The sequence below is a fragment of the Tyto alba genome, unplaced genomic scaffold, assembly GCF_018691265.1.
Source record: "Tyto alba isolate M040663 unplaced genomic scaffold, T.alba_DEE_v4.0 Super-Scaffold_18, whole genome shotgun sequence".
In the NCBI taxonomy this organism is placed as follows: Eukaryota; Metazoa; Chordata; class Aves; order Strigiformes; family Tytonidae; genus Tyto; species Tyto alba.
In genome coordinates this window covers 6,159,391-6,177,164 of record NW_024881280.1, presented here as the reverse complement: position 1 = coordinate 6,177,164, position 17,774 = coordinate 6,159,391, and the positions used below count along the sequence as shown (strand labels likewise).

General features: G+C 39.2%; 1 protein-coding gene across 6 annotated transcripts in view; it reads right to left on the bottom strand.

The window, feature by feature from the left end:
- The window catches only part of CKAP5 (cytoskeleton associated protein 5), a 54,048-nt gene that overhangs the window by 10,332 nt on the left and 25,942 nt on the right, over positions 1 to 17,774 (bottom strand). For 4 of the 6 annotated variants that reach the window (XM_042790838.1, XM_042790840.1, XM_032993389.2 and 1 more), the window contains exons 16-34: positions 17,507 to 17,599; positions 16,735 to 16,920; positions 16,169 to 16,263; positions 14,717 to 14,774; positions 14,511 to 14,636; positions 14,015 to 14,151; positions 13,676 to 13,850; positions 13,031 to 13,144; positions 10,894 to 11,022; positions 10,057 to 10,251; positions 9,266 to 9,401; positions 8,398 to 8,486; positions 7,047 to 7,172; positions 6,205 to 6,354; positions 5,603 to 5,806; positions 4,238 to 4,373; positions 3,247 to 3,440; positions 1,072 to 1,244; positions 833 to 856 (exon numbers count right to left, since the gene is read on the bottom strand). In XM_042790838.1, coding sequence (XP_042646772.1) covers positions 833 to 856; positions 1,072 to 1,244; positions 3,247 to 3,440; positions 4,238 to 4,373; positions 5,603 to 5,806; positions 6,205 to 6,354; positions 7,047 to 7,172; positions 8,398 to 8,486; positions 9,266 to 9,401; positions 10,057 to 10,251; positions 10,894 to 11,022; positions 13,031 to 13,144; positions 13,676 to 13,850; positions 14,015 to 14,151; positions 14,511 to 14,636; positions 14,717 to 14,774; positions 16,169 to 16,263; positions 16,735 to 16,920; positions 17,507 to 17,599 — 2,540 coding nt within the window. The remainder of the gene's footprint in view (positions 1 to 832; positions 857 to 1,071; positions 1,245 to 3,246; positions 3,441 to 4,237; positions 4,374 to 5,602; positions 5,807 to 6,204; positions 6,355 to 7,046; positions 7,173 to 8,397; positions 8,487 to 9,265; positions 9,402 to 10,056; positions 10,252 to 10,893; positions 11,023 to 13,030; positions 13,145 to 13,675; positions 13,851 to 14,014; positions 14,152 to 14,510; positions 14,637 to 14,716; positions 14,775 to 16,168; positions 16,264 to 16,734; positions 16,921 to 17,506; positions 17,600 to 17,774) is intronic. The other 2 variants (XM_042790841.1, XM_042790842.1) reach the window with 1 other exon arrangement.

Below are 17,774 nucleotides of genomic sequence, written 5' to 3'. Positions count from 1 at the left end.
TCTCAGAATAGAATAGCACAGATTTTGAAGTTCTGATTTTATTTAAGCTCCCCAACAATCCCCTTTGCCTTTCCCCTAGCCATTAGTAAAACAAGCTTTTGTAGGCCAGAAGTGGACTTGCCAGGTACTTGCCTTCCTAGCTTCTCCTACTACCCACCATGAGACCCCCTGCGTCTGCGATAGGTATGAACTGGTTCATTTTGAGAAATCTAGCAGTTTAAAGTAGTATTAATGGAATACAGCCTTAAAATTCACAAGTGGCTATTTTTTTTCCTTTACTAATGAATAAGAGGCATATGTACATAACAACCTTGCAAGCTCATCTGAACCTAGGACTCCCAGCGTCCCGCATGACTCGTGCTGCGCATTAGATTTTTCAAGGAAATGTTCTAATACATAGTTCTCAACAGGGACTTTTATTCCAAGATAATGAGCAGGTGGCAAGGAATAGAATTCCCAAGCTTTTTGTTTCTGGTGCTGTTGCCCCAGACTTTGATTCACATATGCTCATCCAGTTCTGTGCTGCATGTCAGCCCTAACAAGTTAAGAACAGGGTCCAATCAACACCAAGTTTAATGTAACACGTAGGAATTTCTCCCAATACTTCTAACAGCTGCTTAACATGGCAGTGCCATGTCTGCCAGCAGTTTGATCTATAGTCACCTTGGCAGAAATACATTATTTCTGGTTTCTTTCTTTTCTTTAAGTCAGAAACCTGTAAATAACCTAGAACTGGCCATGGCAAACCTGTCACCCTCAGAAAGGGATGACTAGGATAGAAATTGAAAGGTACAAGAGCCTTGCTACCAAGGAGTTAGTGGGCAGTACTTACATCCTATAAGTGCGATACATTATTCTGTCCATGGAGAAGCAGTGAAAAAAGGCACAAGACCATTTAGAAAGATTTCAAGACAGACAAGACAAAAAAAGTTTCAGACATTTTGTTTTATATTACTTGGCCAGTTTCATAACATGCAAAAGATGATGATACAAGAACTAAAATAACATCGCCAGACACGATACTGGCACATGTACTATGCAGGCTACAGACCATAATGTATCATTACATACTTGAGTTTGGAGGACATGTCCTCAGCTGGTCCCTTCCGCAGCATGCTAGCATTAGTGCTGATGTTTTGAGTACGCTGAGGTTTCTCCTCTGCCTGTCTCACTGGAGTAGCAGATGGTCTCTTGGCTGACCGTTTTATTCTCTCCTCCAGCATGCTCATGTCCTTCTCAGAAAGCTATAACACACAATGCTTTCACTCAATTTGAGTTGTATGGATTTTAGAAATCTTGGTCACCTACCGGAGGTATACCACTTATTACTGCAGACAGAAGTTCTCTAATACCAAGGGTAGGAACTGTCAATACTACCATCTAGCAGCAAATTCATAGGGCCACTCTGGACTGCCAGACGCTACTTCAGGAGCTAATTAACCCATATTGACAAGCTGTAATAGTGACCTCAGCTACTTCTAGTCCATAGAATTTCCAAAAGACCAGTAATCGTGAATTCAGACTACGGTACTGTCACATATTTCTAACTGTTGGTTGTCTTTTTTTTTTGCAGCAACACAAGCAAACAAAAAACCCCCACCCACCCTTCTATATCACCTACTAGGAGCCCAGACAATGCCTTAATACTGTGGAAGCTGCCACAAAAGCCCAAGTCCTTCTAAGAGTTGACCTGTTCCATCTACTCATAACTTAACCTGAACACAAGGTAAGCCAACTGAACACTCCAGCTCATGCACTGAAAAGAATTGTATTTATCTGTTTACCTACAGGACTTAAGGTTACACTAATAACTACATTTGAACAAAAGCAGCCGTGACAGTTTTGTGGGAAGTACTCTCCAGCATCCCTATGATTTGGAAATCTTCCTGAAAAGCTATACATTTTGGGACTAGATGGACCATATTGAAGCTCAGAAAGCCACTGTTAGAAGGGGCTGAATGGTTCGGGTACTACAGTTCTTTTTCTTAACCTTGAAAATCCAAAAGCAGACTATTGAACATTGAGGAGGCAGCAGATTGCACTGCGAACAATAGTTAAAATAAGATGGGAACCTAAAATGTTAATGAAAAGGCAACAGCAATTCTTATGAAGATGGTTACCAGAGAAAATGAGCGTCACATTAAATTTCAACATTTCAGGAAGCTGGAAATTAAAAAAGAGGTGCCCTTGCTTCCCTGCTCAACATACCCATAAAATATCTGTCCAATAGCTTGTATGCACTATGGCATATAACACAAAACAAAAAACTCATACAGGCATTAAACTGATTGGAATATCATGTTAAGTGCTGCTAGAAACATTACCAAGACCACAAATTCAGAGACCAGAACAGGAAAAAAATGGTCTAACAGCTCTTGATTCAGGTTAGAATACAGTATACTTAATCTGTTGTGCACAGTAACTGTAGACAACACAGTGAAGTAGCTTTTCACTGGAAACTGACTTTTGCCACCTTCAACTTTCACTGCATTTTAGAGAACATGGCCAAGTATGATTTCCAGAGAACAAACCAGCAGCAATACAAAGCAACACAGTACTGACACAGACCTTAAGCACTGGAGTGCAATAAGATAAAACAAACAAACCAAACTTACCTGACTTCAACTACAAAGCAGTTGGTGAAGATGGGCATAAAAAAAGCCAAGAGTACTTGAGGGAGCCACAACAACTAGTCATTTTTGGCCAAATAAGTTATCGAAATATCATTCTAAATCACAAGTGTTACCTATACAGTTGACTATAAAAAAAACTTACTCTTTATAAACATCTTCAATCCCATTAAAGTCAGTGCCTTCCTCATTTTTTAGAATCATAGACTGGTTTGGGTTGGAAGGGACCTTAAAGTCCACCTAGTCCCAACCCCCCTGCCCCGGGCAGGGCCCCCTTCCCCCAGCCCAGGGTGCTCCCAGCCCCGTCCAACCTGGCCTTGAACCCTTCCAGGGAGGGGGCAGCCACAAATTTCTTCCAATTTAGTTTTCATATTCACGAACACCCAGGTTATATATCCCACAATCAGGAACTAACCAAATAACTTCTAGAGGATCTATGGTGTAAGCAAGCAAGTTATTTTCAACATTACAAAATGGTCTTGACACCAACAGCAAGATGTACCGTGATCCATCACAAGCAAAACAGTGCTAATCCCCTATAAAAGCGTAAGGATTTGGAAGAAAAAAAAAAAAAAAAAATTTTTAAAAATAAAATCTTATTTCCAGTTACACTCACATTTCCAATCAGCTTGAACACTTGGTCGCCATGAACATTATAGACAGTCACAATGGTGTTCAGTGCAGCATTGCGTACGGTGTTGTCCCTATCACCAATATGAGTTGCCATTTCTTTTAAGGCTTTCCCTGGAGTTGGCTGGCACACATTCATGCCATATGATTCAACCAGACATCCAAGCTCTTCCAGGCATTCTAAAGGAAGAAAATGACATGTGCACATTCAAGTTTAAAGCTGCTGGGAAGACAGTCCTCCCAATTTCTGTGTTGCTTGCACAACTTGAACTTCACTGTAGAGAAGTGTCAGTCACAACGCTGACAATAGATATACTCCAGTGATTTAGGGGATGAATAGTAAACTAAAGGTTTAGACTAATTCATACAGATGGCATCTAAAAGCTGTCAGTCATCCCTACACTCTTCAAATATTTCCCATTACCAAAGATGAGCAATGTTACAGCCACCTTCACATCTAGGTAGTTTAGACAGTTGTGAGCTTGCAGGGCTGTATGATGTATATAATTTAACTTCCTGGTTATATCAGGATACTTTCAAGGTGATTAGGGAGTTGTGCGAACTACAAACATCATACCACAAGTAATTTCTGTAATGAACTTATGACAGATGTACAGTGTAGAGACATTTCATTCCAAAGTCTTGATCAGATCAACTGACTGCCTTAGTCACTTTGACAATAGTGATGTCACTGTTCTCCGAAGCACTGTTTCACTAGGACAACAAGCCTACTCAAGAGAGACTCATAATCTTAATGCTAATAGCAATTTAACAAATTGCTTGTCTCCGGAAGGTGCAAAGACACTAAAAATAAAAAGGAAGATGATACTACTTTAAAATCCAATCCTTTAAACATTTACAAGCATTTACATAAAGTGCTATACATAGGCAAATACCACATTCTACCAAACATCATTATGCTAGGTTATTCAAGATGCAAAACAAAGCAATTACAAGTTCATCATGCCATTTCCCACCTGCACGCTGTTTTGAGTTTTTGGATTTTGTCCCCTCCATGATGAAAGTGAACATCTTGCTAGCTGGATAGATGAGACACATCCTGTTCAGGATGGCACGTACATCCTTGCGGATGACATCTTTCGGTTCTCCTACCTAGTGGAAAATTCGGAGGTGAAGAAAACCAGAGTATTTTAAATAGTCTCATGACACTGTTGATTAGTATAAATAATGTTAGGGAAGACAGAATTATTCTCAATGTAAAAATCCTTTCTGGTAAATGGCTTTTAAAGGCAAATATGCAAAACAGAATCATAGAATCATTAGTTTTGAAAAGACCCTTAAGATCGAGTCCAACCATTAACCTAGCAGTGCCAAGTCCACCACTAAACCAAGTCCCTAAGTGCCACATCTACACATCTGTCAAGTACCTCCAGGGGTGGTGACTCAACCACAGGGCAGCCCGTTCCAATGATTGATGACCCATTTGGTAAAGAAATTTTTCTTATTATCCAACCTCTGGCGTAACTCGAGGCTGTTTTCTCTTGTCCTGTCGCTTGTTACTTGAGAGAAGAGACCAACCCCCACCTCGCTATACCCTCCTTTTGGGTAGTTGCAGAGAGTGATAAGGTCTCCCCTTCAGCCTCCTTTTCTCCAGGCTAAACCACCCCAGTTCCCACAGCTGCTCCTCACAAGACTTGTGCTCCAGACCCGTCACCAGCTTCATTGCTCTTCTCTGGACGCACTCCAGTGCCTCAACGTCTTTCTCACAGTGCAGGGCCCAAAACTGAACCCAGTATTTGAGGTGCAGCCTCACCAGTGCCGAGTACAGGGGATGACCACTTCCCTGGTCCTGCTGGCCACACTATTTCTGATACAAGCCAGGATGTCACCGGCCTTCTTGGCCACCTGGGCACATGGCTGGCTCACATTCAGCCGGCTGTTGGCCAACACCCCCCGGTCCTTTTCCGCCGGGCAGCTTTCCAGCCGCTCTGCCCCCAGCCTGTGGTGTTGTGTGGGGTCGTTGTGACCCAAGCGCAGGACCTGGCACTGAGCCTTGTTGAACCTCATGAAATTGGCCTCGGTCCATCGCTCCAGCCTGCCCAGATCCCTCTGTAGAGCCTTCCCACCCTCGAGCAGATCAACACGCCTGCCCAGCTTGGTGTCACCTGCAGACTTACTGAGGGTGCACTCGATCCTCTCATCCAGATCGCTGATAAAGATCTTAAACAGAACTGGCCCCGATACTGAGCACTGGTGACTGGCCATCAACTGAATTTAACACCATTCACAATATTTTTGGGATGGACATATTACAGTGTTTGATGGTATCCTGTTATATTCCTCATGAAAAATAAGATTAGTTTCTGTACAATGAACCGTACCTTTAGGACAAGATATGGGATAAAAGAGGATGCTTCATTTTCAGTAAGATGATACTCTTCTTGACTCAGCAAATTAAAAAGCAATTTAAGGTATTCAAGTGCTTTCATCAAAACACTTGTGTTGGTATCAAAGAACCGCAGGGTAAGCCATTTTAAGATCAGATCAAGGCAGCTGATGACTCCATCTTTTTCACCCTCCAAGTGCTTGAGGGAAGAAAAAAAAAAAGAGGAGTTTGTGCAAAATGAAACACACTGTTCAAGAAAAGAACAGAAAATAAGGCAAAGCTATGCCTGATAAGATGATCTACATTTATTGCTTGATACCTAGAATTGTAAGTACTCACTTCTAACTTACACAGCTTTCTGAAGTTTTAATAGCTGTCTCTGGTGAGGAAATTTCCCCTTCTCCCAAGAAACAATATTAACGCCAACTTCATAATTCCTCTGAAAATTATCTCTATATATGTTCAGGTTTCAACTTCACAGAACAAATGATATCTGGCTCCTCAGAGAATTCCTATGTGATTTTAATTCAAGCAGAATCTTGCATAGCAGAGAATAATTCGATACAACTTCATCTACTACCACAGATCCAAACTCACCTCAATCATAACAGCCAGTGCTTTGTTGTGGTGCTGAAAGTCTGCATGAAACATCTCATCCTGGAGCCATTTGGCCACACAACTGGACATCTGAGTTTTTAGCTGCTCAATATATTCATCACGGGGAGTAGTGAAATTCCACTTTAACACCTGTTAAAGACAGCATTTGGAACTCAAAGCAAGCAATACATTTCTTCCTGAAAGAATCTGTAAAACTGCATCCCTTTTAATTCTGCTTTAGAATCTATTTTCAAAGTCTTCTCTATCAACAAGTCATGGGAAAGATTCAGTGGTGCTTGCTCACATGAATGATTTTCTCTATGTGGAATAGTCATCTTTAGGCCATTATTTTAATTACCATCACTTAATTGAAATGGTTGTTTTTAAGCTATAGATAGGCCTATTTACCAGCAAGTTACAAATAACATGCATGTTGTAAGTAATAGAATTTCCGTACAGAATAGCTTGATAAGCAGGGCTGTTGAAAATAAGTATATTAAAGCATTAACAATGTATCCTAGAACTCTTAAATTAGTCAACTGTTTTCAGTTACAAACTCGACACTACTTCAGACCTGAAGACAATCTTTTGGAATCTGTAAAAAGGACTTTGGCTTTTATGAGTGTATAAATGCATAAAATTTGGAAATCAGAAGAGAAACACCACAGTAAATCAGACGTTGGTCTGTGAAAGTCAACTGAAGAGCTAGATAATCAATCTGAGGGGTGAACAGATACTAGCACTTCCGTGCTACAGCATGTTTAATTCTAAATTAAAAACAAAAAGAATGCGTTAAAATTATACTCCTTCAGAACTTGTGAATACATTCAGATTTTTCTCACCTTCAGACCCTTCTCCTCTTTCATTCTCTGTTCTTTCCCATTTGGGACTATGATAAAAATAGGACCTGATTTATCATCATCTTCCTTCAAATTAGGCTTGCTTAGCGCTTTCTTCCCCTGTACACCCTGAAAAAAGCAAGGTATTAACAGGAAACACAAGACATTTATATGCCTCAGTCCCAGCAATCACAAGCATTAGATACCAGCCAACCTCATGCTGCCTATGTGTACAAGAGCCAGACAGAAGCTGGAAGAATACTGTTGATTAGAATTCTTAAAGTATGTGCTCTGCTGCTGTGGAAGCAATACCCATGGCGGTGCGCGCAGTAGTAGCCTGTGAAATACGAACCATCACTCTCAACCAGTGTGCTAGTCACCCACACACATCCCTAAAGCCCAGTGGGGTACCTGTTTGATAGATTTGCTCTTTGTCAGACTGGTACTGCCTTTGCTGAGGCTTGTATTAGGTTTGGACAGGCTGGTATTGCCCTTGAACATAGTGCTATTAACATCTGACTGCTGGAAATAAGCCACAGAAAAGGCTTTGTTGTTAGACAGCTATTTACTGTTAAGAGTTACCATTCCAAAACTTAACGTGTTCACAGCAAAGGCATTAACTCCAGCGTTGGAGTTTTGACAGAAAAATGTATCAACTTAGGCAAATTTACAACATTCTTCAAGGTTTGTTCCATTCATTCCTGCCATGAATCTGAACGTACATCAAATGTTCTTGTTACAACACTACTTTAGACAACAGAGGCAATGGGGCTGTAGAACAATTTGGGTGTGGGGTTTTTTTTAGTTATACCCATAGGACAAACTTTAAAGTTAATAGCAAAAAAATTACTGTAACACAAAACAGTAGAAAAGCCTAATGACAAATTCAAATGCAATCAGTGGTGATTGTTATTATGCATTTAAGCATCTTCTTAACCCTTTTTGCACTTGTGACTGAGAACATTTTACCCTTCATACTGTAAAGGAGAGATTAATTTCCTTTGATACATGGGTTGAAAATTACTATTCAAAGTATAACTCTGGAACTGCAATGGTAAGAATGAATTCTCAACAGCACAGAGTCAGGGAGGCCAAGCAGATCTAGAACATAGCCTGAGCAGCTCACAAGACTGCATTTTTGACAACACAGACTAAGAATTAAATAGGTAGTGACAAAAGAAGTGATTAAATAAGTGATATGGGACCACCTGTCATTTCAGAACTTGGACAAGTACAAAGATTCTCAGTAAAAGCAGTCCCTAGAAAGAGCTATACTCTTCTACCTGTAACACATTAACAAACTACAGTTATTAACTTCACAGAACTGATTTTATAAAAAATGAAACCAACATACCTTAGCTTTAGAGGAGGCTCCTCCTGCTTTGGCTTTTTTGGGATCAGGCTTGGATTCCATGTTATTGGACCCTGAATCTTCAGCAAGCGCTGGGGAAACAAAAGACCATTTCAAACTACCAACAAGCCCATTTTAGGTCAGCAGTTTTCCATTCTCCGTACAGAAGAAAAACTGTTCATGGATTCAATATGCTCATCACAGAGGTCTGAGGATTTCAGACTCATAAAAGAAGTTCCTTAAATTCCATATTGGCATACAGAGTTTTTGTAATTAAGATCATCACATGTTAGCAAATTTGTCATTATCAAAACAATTTAAAAATGCATAAACACATACACTGTGCAGACTAATGTGCAGAGCTGTAGTTACACCCAGTTTGAGCAGGCAAGCTAGCCCCAGAGACACAAGTCAGGACTGCTTCTTCAAACCACTTGTCCCCTAATCCCATTATCCTCTCTTCCATGTCAGCACAAGCATTCTGGTAGCCCCACAGTGAATTATACTGAGGAAATAGTCCAGATAAAAATTAATGGGAAAACATTTTTAAAAGTATGTTAAAAATCAGATTATCACTAGAAAAAAAACCCAACCCTCTAGTCCATGGGTTTTAGCTTCAATACCAAGTAGGCAATTTCAAAGAGCAGTTGACAGATGGTTGTGTGGAAAGGAAAAACCCTCCTACATTGGAAGTTGACTCAGTTGCAAGTAAGACCAGAACTGCAGACAGAACTGACTAGGTTACACAGCTATTTGTAAGCCTAACTATGCTAAACTCCTTTCCTTCTAAGTATGTTTCTTCCTCTGGCATGTCAAAAAACTTCAAGCCCACCCTTCTGTCAGTCATTTTCCAGAAGGTCAGAGAGGTTACCTGATGCAGGTTGGAATTTGGCTGGAGCTGCTCCTCCTACCACTCTGGAAGATGCTTTAGCAGGAGGAGCTGGTTTGGCTGGCATGTTGGCTTTGGCTTTCTCAAGCATGGCCAGTACCTGGTCTTTGGAAGTTGGCTGGAAAACAGAAGGGGGGAAGAGAAAGAAGTGATAAATTTGGAAAGATTAGTAATAGTGATTACTAATACATGCCACAAACAAGGAAAGAGACAGTGGTTTGAAACAAGCTATTCTCTGTTTAGCATCTTCCAGGACGCTTATCTTAAAACATCAATGTTTCCAGATATTTCTGTTCCGAGATAAAATAGCTTTCCACTAAAATTTCCTCTGCAAGACCTATGGGAAACATGCAAACCAGCAATCTGTTCTAGGTGAGCAGTCCTATGATGTTAATGAAGTGCCCTAACTGTGATTCAGCACTCAAGGGTATGTAAGATACACCAAACTGCTAGCAGCCATCTTAAAGCAGGAGTTCAAAGGCACACAGTTAGACATTAACTGTTACAGAAGCTATCTGCTGGTAGATCTTTTAAGAAAAGCAGAGTGAATAAATGTCAAGCTCCTGAAGTGATAAACCTGTGGCAGCAGTAGTCCTTCTGAAGTAGAAAAAGCTCTAACTCCCAGCCTCCTGATACTATTTTCAGCCCCTCTGAAAATATTCAATGCAGACAAGCTTACATGACTCAAGACAGCATATCATGAGACTGTGAATGTGACTTGTTAATATTCACTCATTCAAGGTCACATTATCTAATCTTGGTGACAGAAATACCTTCAGCTTGCCAGTGGCTTTTGCCATCTTCTCAAAGCCAAGATGCATCATGAAGAACGGCAGGGCATCCTGTGCTTTTTTACGCACATCCCCATTTCGATCTTCAAGGCAGGAGTACAGGTGAGGCACACACAAGAGTAGGTCAGAAGGAACAGAACGGAGGGTAGGCAACTTCTCAGCCAGCCAACCAAGAAGCTGAAAGAAAATTTTGAAAGAGTTTTAAAGGAAACGCTCACAGTGCTCTTAGGCCACAAGAGCCTGAATAGCAGTCTTTCACATACCTCTGTGTAAGTAGGAAAAAAAACCACCCCAATGTTTGTTCAGACCAATACTCTTAACCAACATCAACTTTCAGGTGAGCAATTAAAAAAAATTTTGAAGCAGTACAGTATATTAATACACAGCTATCTTAAAACTCAGAGCCTGGTCTCTGAAGACAGCACAGGCTGTTTCTTCCTTTTGAAAGTAACATCAGAATTTCAGCTGCACTTCATCAGCCTCAAATATATTAACGCCTACACTTCAGTTCTAGTTTTCATTACCATGCGGTTAATTTGAGGGAAAACACACTAGCTCTTAAAATGCTGATCTAAATAGACAAAAGTTTCATTTCAGAGGCACTGAAATCTGAATGAGAGCTATCATGCAGGAAGAAAGCTCATTTTTAGCCTTTTGAGGTTTAACAATGTTCTGTCAGTATGAAGATACAGCTACTTGTTTGCTCATGTAATGGCAGCATTGTGTCACTTCAACCTGCATAAACAAACATAGTCCGTAGCAAGTAAAGTTATTTTGATTAGACACACATAAGGAGAGGTTCAGTTAAGAGAAATCTACCTCTTGTCTTAGGAAAGGATTTTCTTTTTTGAGCTCCTCAGACAGGTCTTCCCCTTCCAACCACTCTTTCATGCCAGTTTGTTCAGCCCAGGCGTTCACAGTTGCTAGTGCAGCAGCACGAACGTTATTCTGTAGCAAGAACAAGATTTAAGAAGAATAATCCTAAAGAGGGGTCAGAAGATTAGAGCTGAAGAGGCAAGAGATTCATCCTTCCTATGAAAGGAAAAAGCTTCTACATCACAGGCTTTGAAATCTACTTTTATTCAATGCTTGAGAAGTCTAAGATTCAGAAGAATTTACTTTTTGCGATGTTATCAGCTACAGAAATCACCAAAACAGATACCATATTTATCTACTATAATTTTTTAAAAATCAGTTTAATAAAGAGGGACAAAGGATATCTTTAAAACAACTTTGCACTCACTACCATTCATCGATGAATATTTTGATAGTCTCCTAACTCTCAAACAAGCTAAAGAATAAGGTTAGTGATTTATGTAATGCTTAAAATAGACTTAGCACATTCATAAATCAAGGCAAGTGGGTTATGGAGCCTGTTATTAGGGCACTCTTATTTAGGACACACATGAATAAAAGTCAAGTCAGGAACAGGGGAGCCCTCTAACTCCTACCAATTTTCATATTCAGTGTTTTTTTTCCAAGCAAAATATAGAACATCATCCTTTTTTGAAGCAGCTATGTGAAATTGCAAGAAGTCAGATGGAATACTTAACAACCATGGTTCTTCAAAGCGTTATCAGTATAGACATGACTCCATACATTTCACTTCCTACTGGAGGCTGAATTTCTGAGGCAAGCTGATAATGTAACAGACTCATCTAGCTTTAGTATGAATCAATTTTAAATGCAAATGTAACATCCAGGCATGTATCTAAACAAGAAGCGTGCATCCTTGCAATAACTTCTCCCATCTTTTCCTCAGTGAGATTAAAGAAACAAACCATGTGCTGTAGACAAATAGATGCTCATCAGCCTCTCTGATAAGGCCTTAGTTTCCATCACCCAAACCTCTTTTGCCTTCACTCATGCTCTTGATTTTCCTCGACTGTTCAGTGAGTTCACTATCAACATTTCAAAGTAGGGCCCCAAAAGGATCCTTTTCATCTTCAAAAACTCTAGCAATTAGATAAACTGGGTAAATCTTGCAGTGTATACAATCCTCTGTCAGCATTCTGTGCTTAGAAGTAACACTGGTATTATGCATTTTAGTAACAGTATGAGCTCATCACAGTTGGTTTTATCTTTAAACCACGTACTTGGAACTGAAGGGAGCTTGCTGTTTCCTCAAGATAATTGGGGAATAAAAGAAGAATCCAACTCAATCACATAAAACCTCTGTTCTTTAAGACTCTTAATGAAAAAACTATTTGAACTAAGAGTTTTTATCGAGCTCTACGACCAGGCCTAGTCTTTCCATTGCTTGGGACAGAGTAGATCCAGTTTCTGCTCTTTTTCCTACTCACATTCAGAGTAGAGACATCTGAAGTATGCCACCTCTGATAACTGCCTGTGACTTCTGGCACAAGATGCTGGCATCTTTCCAAGCCTCCTTTCCCCCTTGCTGCAAATAACTCTTTCTCGTGGCCCTAGCTTTGATTTTGACACAGCATCTTAACAAGCTCAACACTGACATTATACAAGCTTCAGTGCCAGTTGTGAGTGTCTTGCTTCTACCCATTTCTGTTCAAAGGTCTCCTACACAGTGACAACACTGTACACTGGACTCCACGCTGATACGCTAAAAGAAGAGAAGTTACAGAAGCAACTTTACCAAGAAAACTCCATTAGTGTCTAATGTAGTCTATTTGCAGCATCAGAAGTATGCACGCAGTCACCACATTTCATTTAAAAGCAGAATTATGACAATGAGTTTATTTATAAGCAGGAGAATACATCTCAGGCAGAACAGATATTCAGGCACACATTCATATTTGGATAATAAATTGTCATTTCGGCAAGAATCTTTCAAAAAAAAAAAAAAAAAAAAATCTGTAAGCTTCCAAAGAAATTTTAACTACCATCCGCCTCTCGAAAGCGAGTCCAAACAGCAGTAGCTATTCTCAGGCATAGCTCAGATAGCGAGCAGCAAAACGGAAAGAGATCTTGAGCGTCCTACCTTACTGTCTCCCAGGACAGTGATGACAGGAATGCCCAAATTTTTCACATGCTGTTTGATATTGGGGCCCATTGCTGTTGCTAGCTGCTGAAGAATGCTCAGCGTTTGTTGCACCTGCACATAAACAAAAAGGCTTTGAATAAAGTATTGTTACAACCATGTGTGCTAAACTCCAGCTCATATGGGGAAAAGTGACACTGCTGTACACCTAGGCTTTTACTTTAGAATGCCTGCTCACTGATATCTATCCCAAACTTCAAACACATCACACAAGTAGATAAAAATTATTTGAGTGAATTAAAGTTCAACTAAAAATATTTTCAAACAAGGGACACTTCAATTTTATCACAAGCAAAGCTTTTATTCCAACTTCTTGGTTTTGTGTGTTGGGTTTTTTTAGATTTGCTTACATCACATTCAAAGTAGAAGCAGATTTTCCCTTTTTTTGAAGGCTTTTTTTTAAATACAAAGCAGAAAAAAAGGCAAATATTTATAAAAATAGGCAAATAGATCATCTACAAATACAGAGTTTTCTGTTTTCCAATTGTTGTTATCATGACATTCTATGAAAGGTTCAAAAACCATAAATAGTTTGTCTTAAGCTCTAAACTGGAAACAGGTGAAACAGGATTTTGAATAACATACCAAGATTTTATTGGAGTCATTGAGACGACTCTTCAAAGCAGCTGGAAGTTCTCCTATGTTTGGCTGTATGAACTTTGCATCATTTATTATGCTTGTCACTTCATCTAGACCTTCCTTTCTGATCTTCCAGTTTTTGTCCCCAATCTTAGACACTAGTTCAGCTGTGATCTTATCACTGTAAGAAAAAAAAAATATTAAAAACCTCATTTCCTTAGTTATGTGTCTTTTAGTATCCGAGTGCTTTAATACGACACACACTTGTGCTCAGAAAGTGTTTATAAACACAAAGTTTTGAATTGCAGTGGAAGTATGTCTTCAGATTGTAGATTGCAAACCTACCCAATATCTGTTCTTGGCAAGAGATCTACAACATCATTTCCAACATCCTCCTGTTCCTCTTCTTCACCATCATCCTCACCAGCCCCACTGTGCCTGGAAATACCACGAGTTGGGGCTGGTGCTGTCTGCCCTTGCATCTACAAGCAACACAAAAATTAGAAGTGGCGATTTTACAGTTTTTCATTTGACATCAAAAATAAAAACACTTGCATGATACAAATGCACTGCCTCAGGGCAACAGGCTTCTAAAACATTATGCAATTCAAACAAAACCAGAAATTTTTGAAGTTAGTCAAGAAAAAAGTGACTATTAACATAGCTAGACAGAATGAGTTTGGCAGCTGCTTTGGCGAGCTGTCCTATAAAAAAAAAAAAAAAAAAAAAAGGTTCACTTACAAAAACATAGGTTAGACCACAGTATTACTACAGGTTCCAGCTACTGAAGTTTCCAAGTAGTTTTAATGATACTTCGTAGTAAGAGAGCTACACTTCATACCTTTTCAAATTCCGCATCTATCTGGGAGAGAAGGGCTGGCTTTTCATCCTCAAAAAACATTCGCAAAGGAGGTCCCACATAAAGATACATGACTCCCAGCAAGGTAATGGCAGAAGTCCTTACAGCCTGCCAGGAGGACAAAAGCAATCAAGTCTTCAAATTAAGGATTGACAATAATTCAGGATTAAAATTCTAAATTTACTCACTGGGTTAGTTGCAGCAAGAGCTGTCTTCACGTTACTGATGAAAGCTTTAACATTCAGTCTGTGGGAAGAAGATATCCCTCATAAGTCAAATGCAACATGGGAAGCACCAACAAGAAACAAAATCATCACAATATGCTAAAGAAAAAAAAAACACCAATGTGCTGAGAACAGATTCATGCAACTAACAATTGTACTTATAAAATAATATCACTGGTACAGTGTGTAACTACTGAAGAGATCAGTTTGGGGAATAGCCTACTATGAAAACCAATACAGTAAACATAAGATAATTTGTACCAAAGACTGCTATTATTACAGCTGGAAAGTTTCTTAAGCTGCATCACTCCCATGATTTCTAGGACTAAAGTCCCGAGGGACGAGTCTAGAATCATTTTAAGCACCTGAAATATGGCTACATAATATAGGTGAATTGTTTGGGGTTTTTCTGTTGGTCTATCTCAGATTCTTCCAGAAAAAGGCACAAATTTCACAAATAAATTTACAAGAGAGAAAAGGGAAGGTTTAGATTACTGAATTTTCTATATCACTGAATTCAGTAGAAGAGAAAACAGGCCATCATGGAAGCTTCCTTCGTGGAGTGACTGCTGTTCCAGTACCATATCTACACATAGTTTACTCTGCTGGAAATCCATACTTTTTTTTTTTTTTTTTCATTTACTGAAGAAGAGTTTATTTTCCAGACTTATTCAATGTTACTATCCATGTAATAGCTGTGAAACAACTTGGACAGGCATAGTAACTGCCCAAGCAGTCAAATAAATGAATATTTCAAGTCTTCACTGCTTAGAAACTTTGTTCTCAGGAGTAAACTGTATTACATATGCTTGACCACATTCAGTTAAGAGACTGATGATTAAAAACTAAGGAACTTTATCCCTGGTTCTGACAGAGAATCCATTTCTTTCCCTCACAGCACCAGATGCAATAATGGCTATTTTGTTGGCTAAGACTTCATCCTGTTATCACCCTCAAGAATCTCTCCCAAGGAGAGCAATTACCATGCCAGTATGTACTCTTCTGTAGGCTGTCAGGTTTTGATATTTAAGTAAAAAATAAAGTGATCCACCCGGGTGCAGGTGTACCTAAACAGAACAGGAAAAACAGCCATGCAATACCACAGCTGCTTATCCAACCCACTCCTGTAGTATATAAGGTTTAAGAAAAATGCTCTTCAGAGAAGGCCGAGTGATGAATAGAGCATCTAGTGCTGTAATAGTATCCTATCCTATCAGCAATTTCAGACACTTGCATTTACACATTTAGAGCTAGAAGAGCACCTGACAGAGCTAGCATCGGAGTCTAAGGAACAAGAGTTCAGGTGCACTTGCAGTAACTCTTTTCAGTCCAGTATGACAGAACAACAGATTCTTAGTCCTAGATTAGAGGAATTTTCATTCAAGTTCCTCTTAGCAATTTACTTAAAACACATACCCAGAAAAGCCAAACTCCTTAATTGCATTTGAAAGCCAGTTCAAGGTTTCTGACTGGTTTTTAGGATTCTTTTGGGAGAAGGCCATAGCCACAACCTGGAACAGAAGACAGTTAAGTGTAAATTTTGGCTGGCAAAGCAGGTAAGAAAGCACTGTAATAAAGGAGTGCAGACACCTTAAAAAAACCACCAGGCACTGCAAGTAAACAGAAACAACTGGGGTAATACACGAGGTAAAATTTGTGTCACTGTAGGAGAAATAAGACTGCAACTGAAGTGAACCATAGGTTCCTGAAGTACTTAAAGGCAGCCAGAGATACCTTTATTACGGATGTGTACCTGCTTTGGCAGTATTTTCAGCAAAATACTGATTTACTACTCATTATTTTCTCTTTTGTACGAACCTGTATTTGACTTCTGCCTTAGGAGATATCTTGAGAGCAAACAAATCACTTTCAGACAACAGAATAAAATCAAAGATTTAGGATTTACTCCTCAGACAGAAGGAACACCCCACGTAATATTTCTGACTTTATTTACTGGAAGAATACCTTTGCTGCTCACTCACCTGCTCAGCAGTCCATGGCAACTGACAGGCCTCTGCTATTGCTGTCATGGCTTCTTTTGCATTACTCCCACATTTCACATCACCAACCTTATCTACGAGACCATCCAGCACAACCTGCGCTGAAGTTTTGGAGAAGTTTCCTTTCTGTGCAATCAATGCAACTATATGCAGTTTCATCTGCATCACCTGAAATGCCCAAACCAGCAAGGAAATTACTCATGTCTTCATGTATTTTAGACCAAATTTTTTATTCTACATATTTACAGATATATAAAAAAATTAGATATAAAAATTAGATATAAAAAAATTAGATTTGTAGGTAAACACCTTGTGTGTATGCACATATATAAAAGTGTTTGTGTTCACACAAACATATACTTCATATACACACACTTGTGCATATATGGTTTTGTGTGATTATACACACAAATACATATTTTTATATCTCTATATATACACACATACACAATCAATAATACCGGGCAGCTATTATCTACTTTTAGAATTTGTATATAGATGCACATAGCTGCACACATGCATACACATACATCTATATCTAGGTATCTCCAAATGTTGTCTCTAAGTCTCAATGATCAGCAGAAATAAAATCTAATTTCAGCGTTTATATTCTTACTGACTACAGTCACAACTGTGGTCATGGTGCTAGGACCGTCATTAGTGACATACGTGCACCTACAGCCTTTTAGCTGGAAAACCAGCTTACATTAAGTAACAAAAATGGACTGTTAGGTACTGAAGGATAATGTATTACCTGAAAATTTGTTTCCTTCCAACCAGGTTTCTTGGCCAGCATTCTTACTAGAGCTTGGCAAGGCATTTCACTTCTCTCCATAAGCTCAACAGCCTAATGGATAAACATTAAGTTAGTCAGTGGGTCACAAGTGATACAAAAACCAAAACACAAACTGAAGTTACTTCAACTGTCTTGTAAATATTTTCTTATTATTGAACTAAGGTGCAGAAGTTTGCAGCATAAGAATTTATCTGAAGATCCTTATTACAAGGCACACTTTTACAGA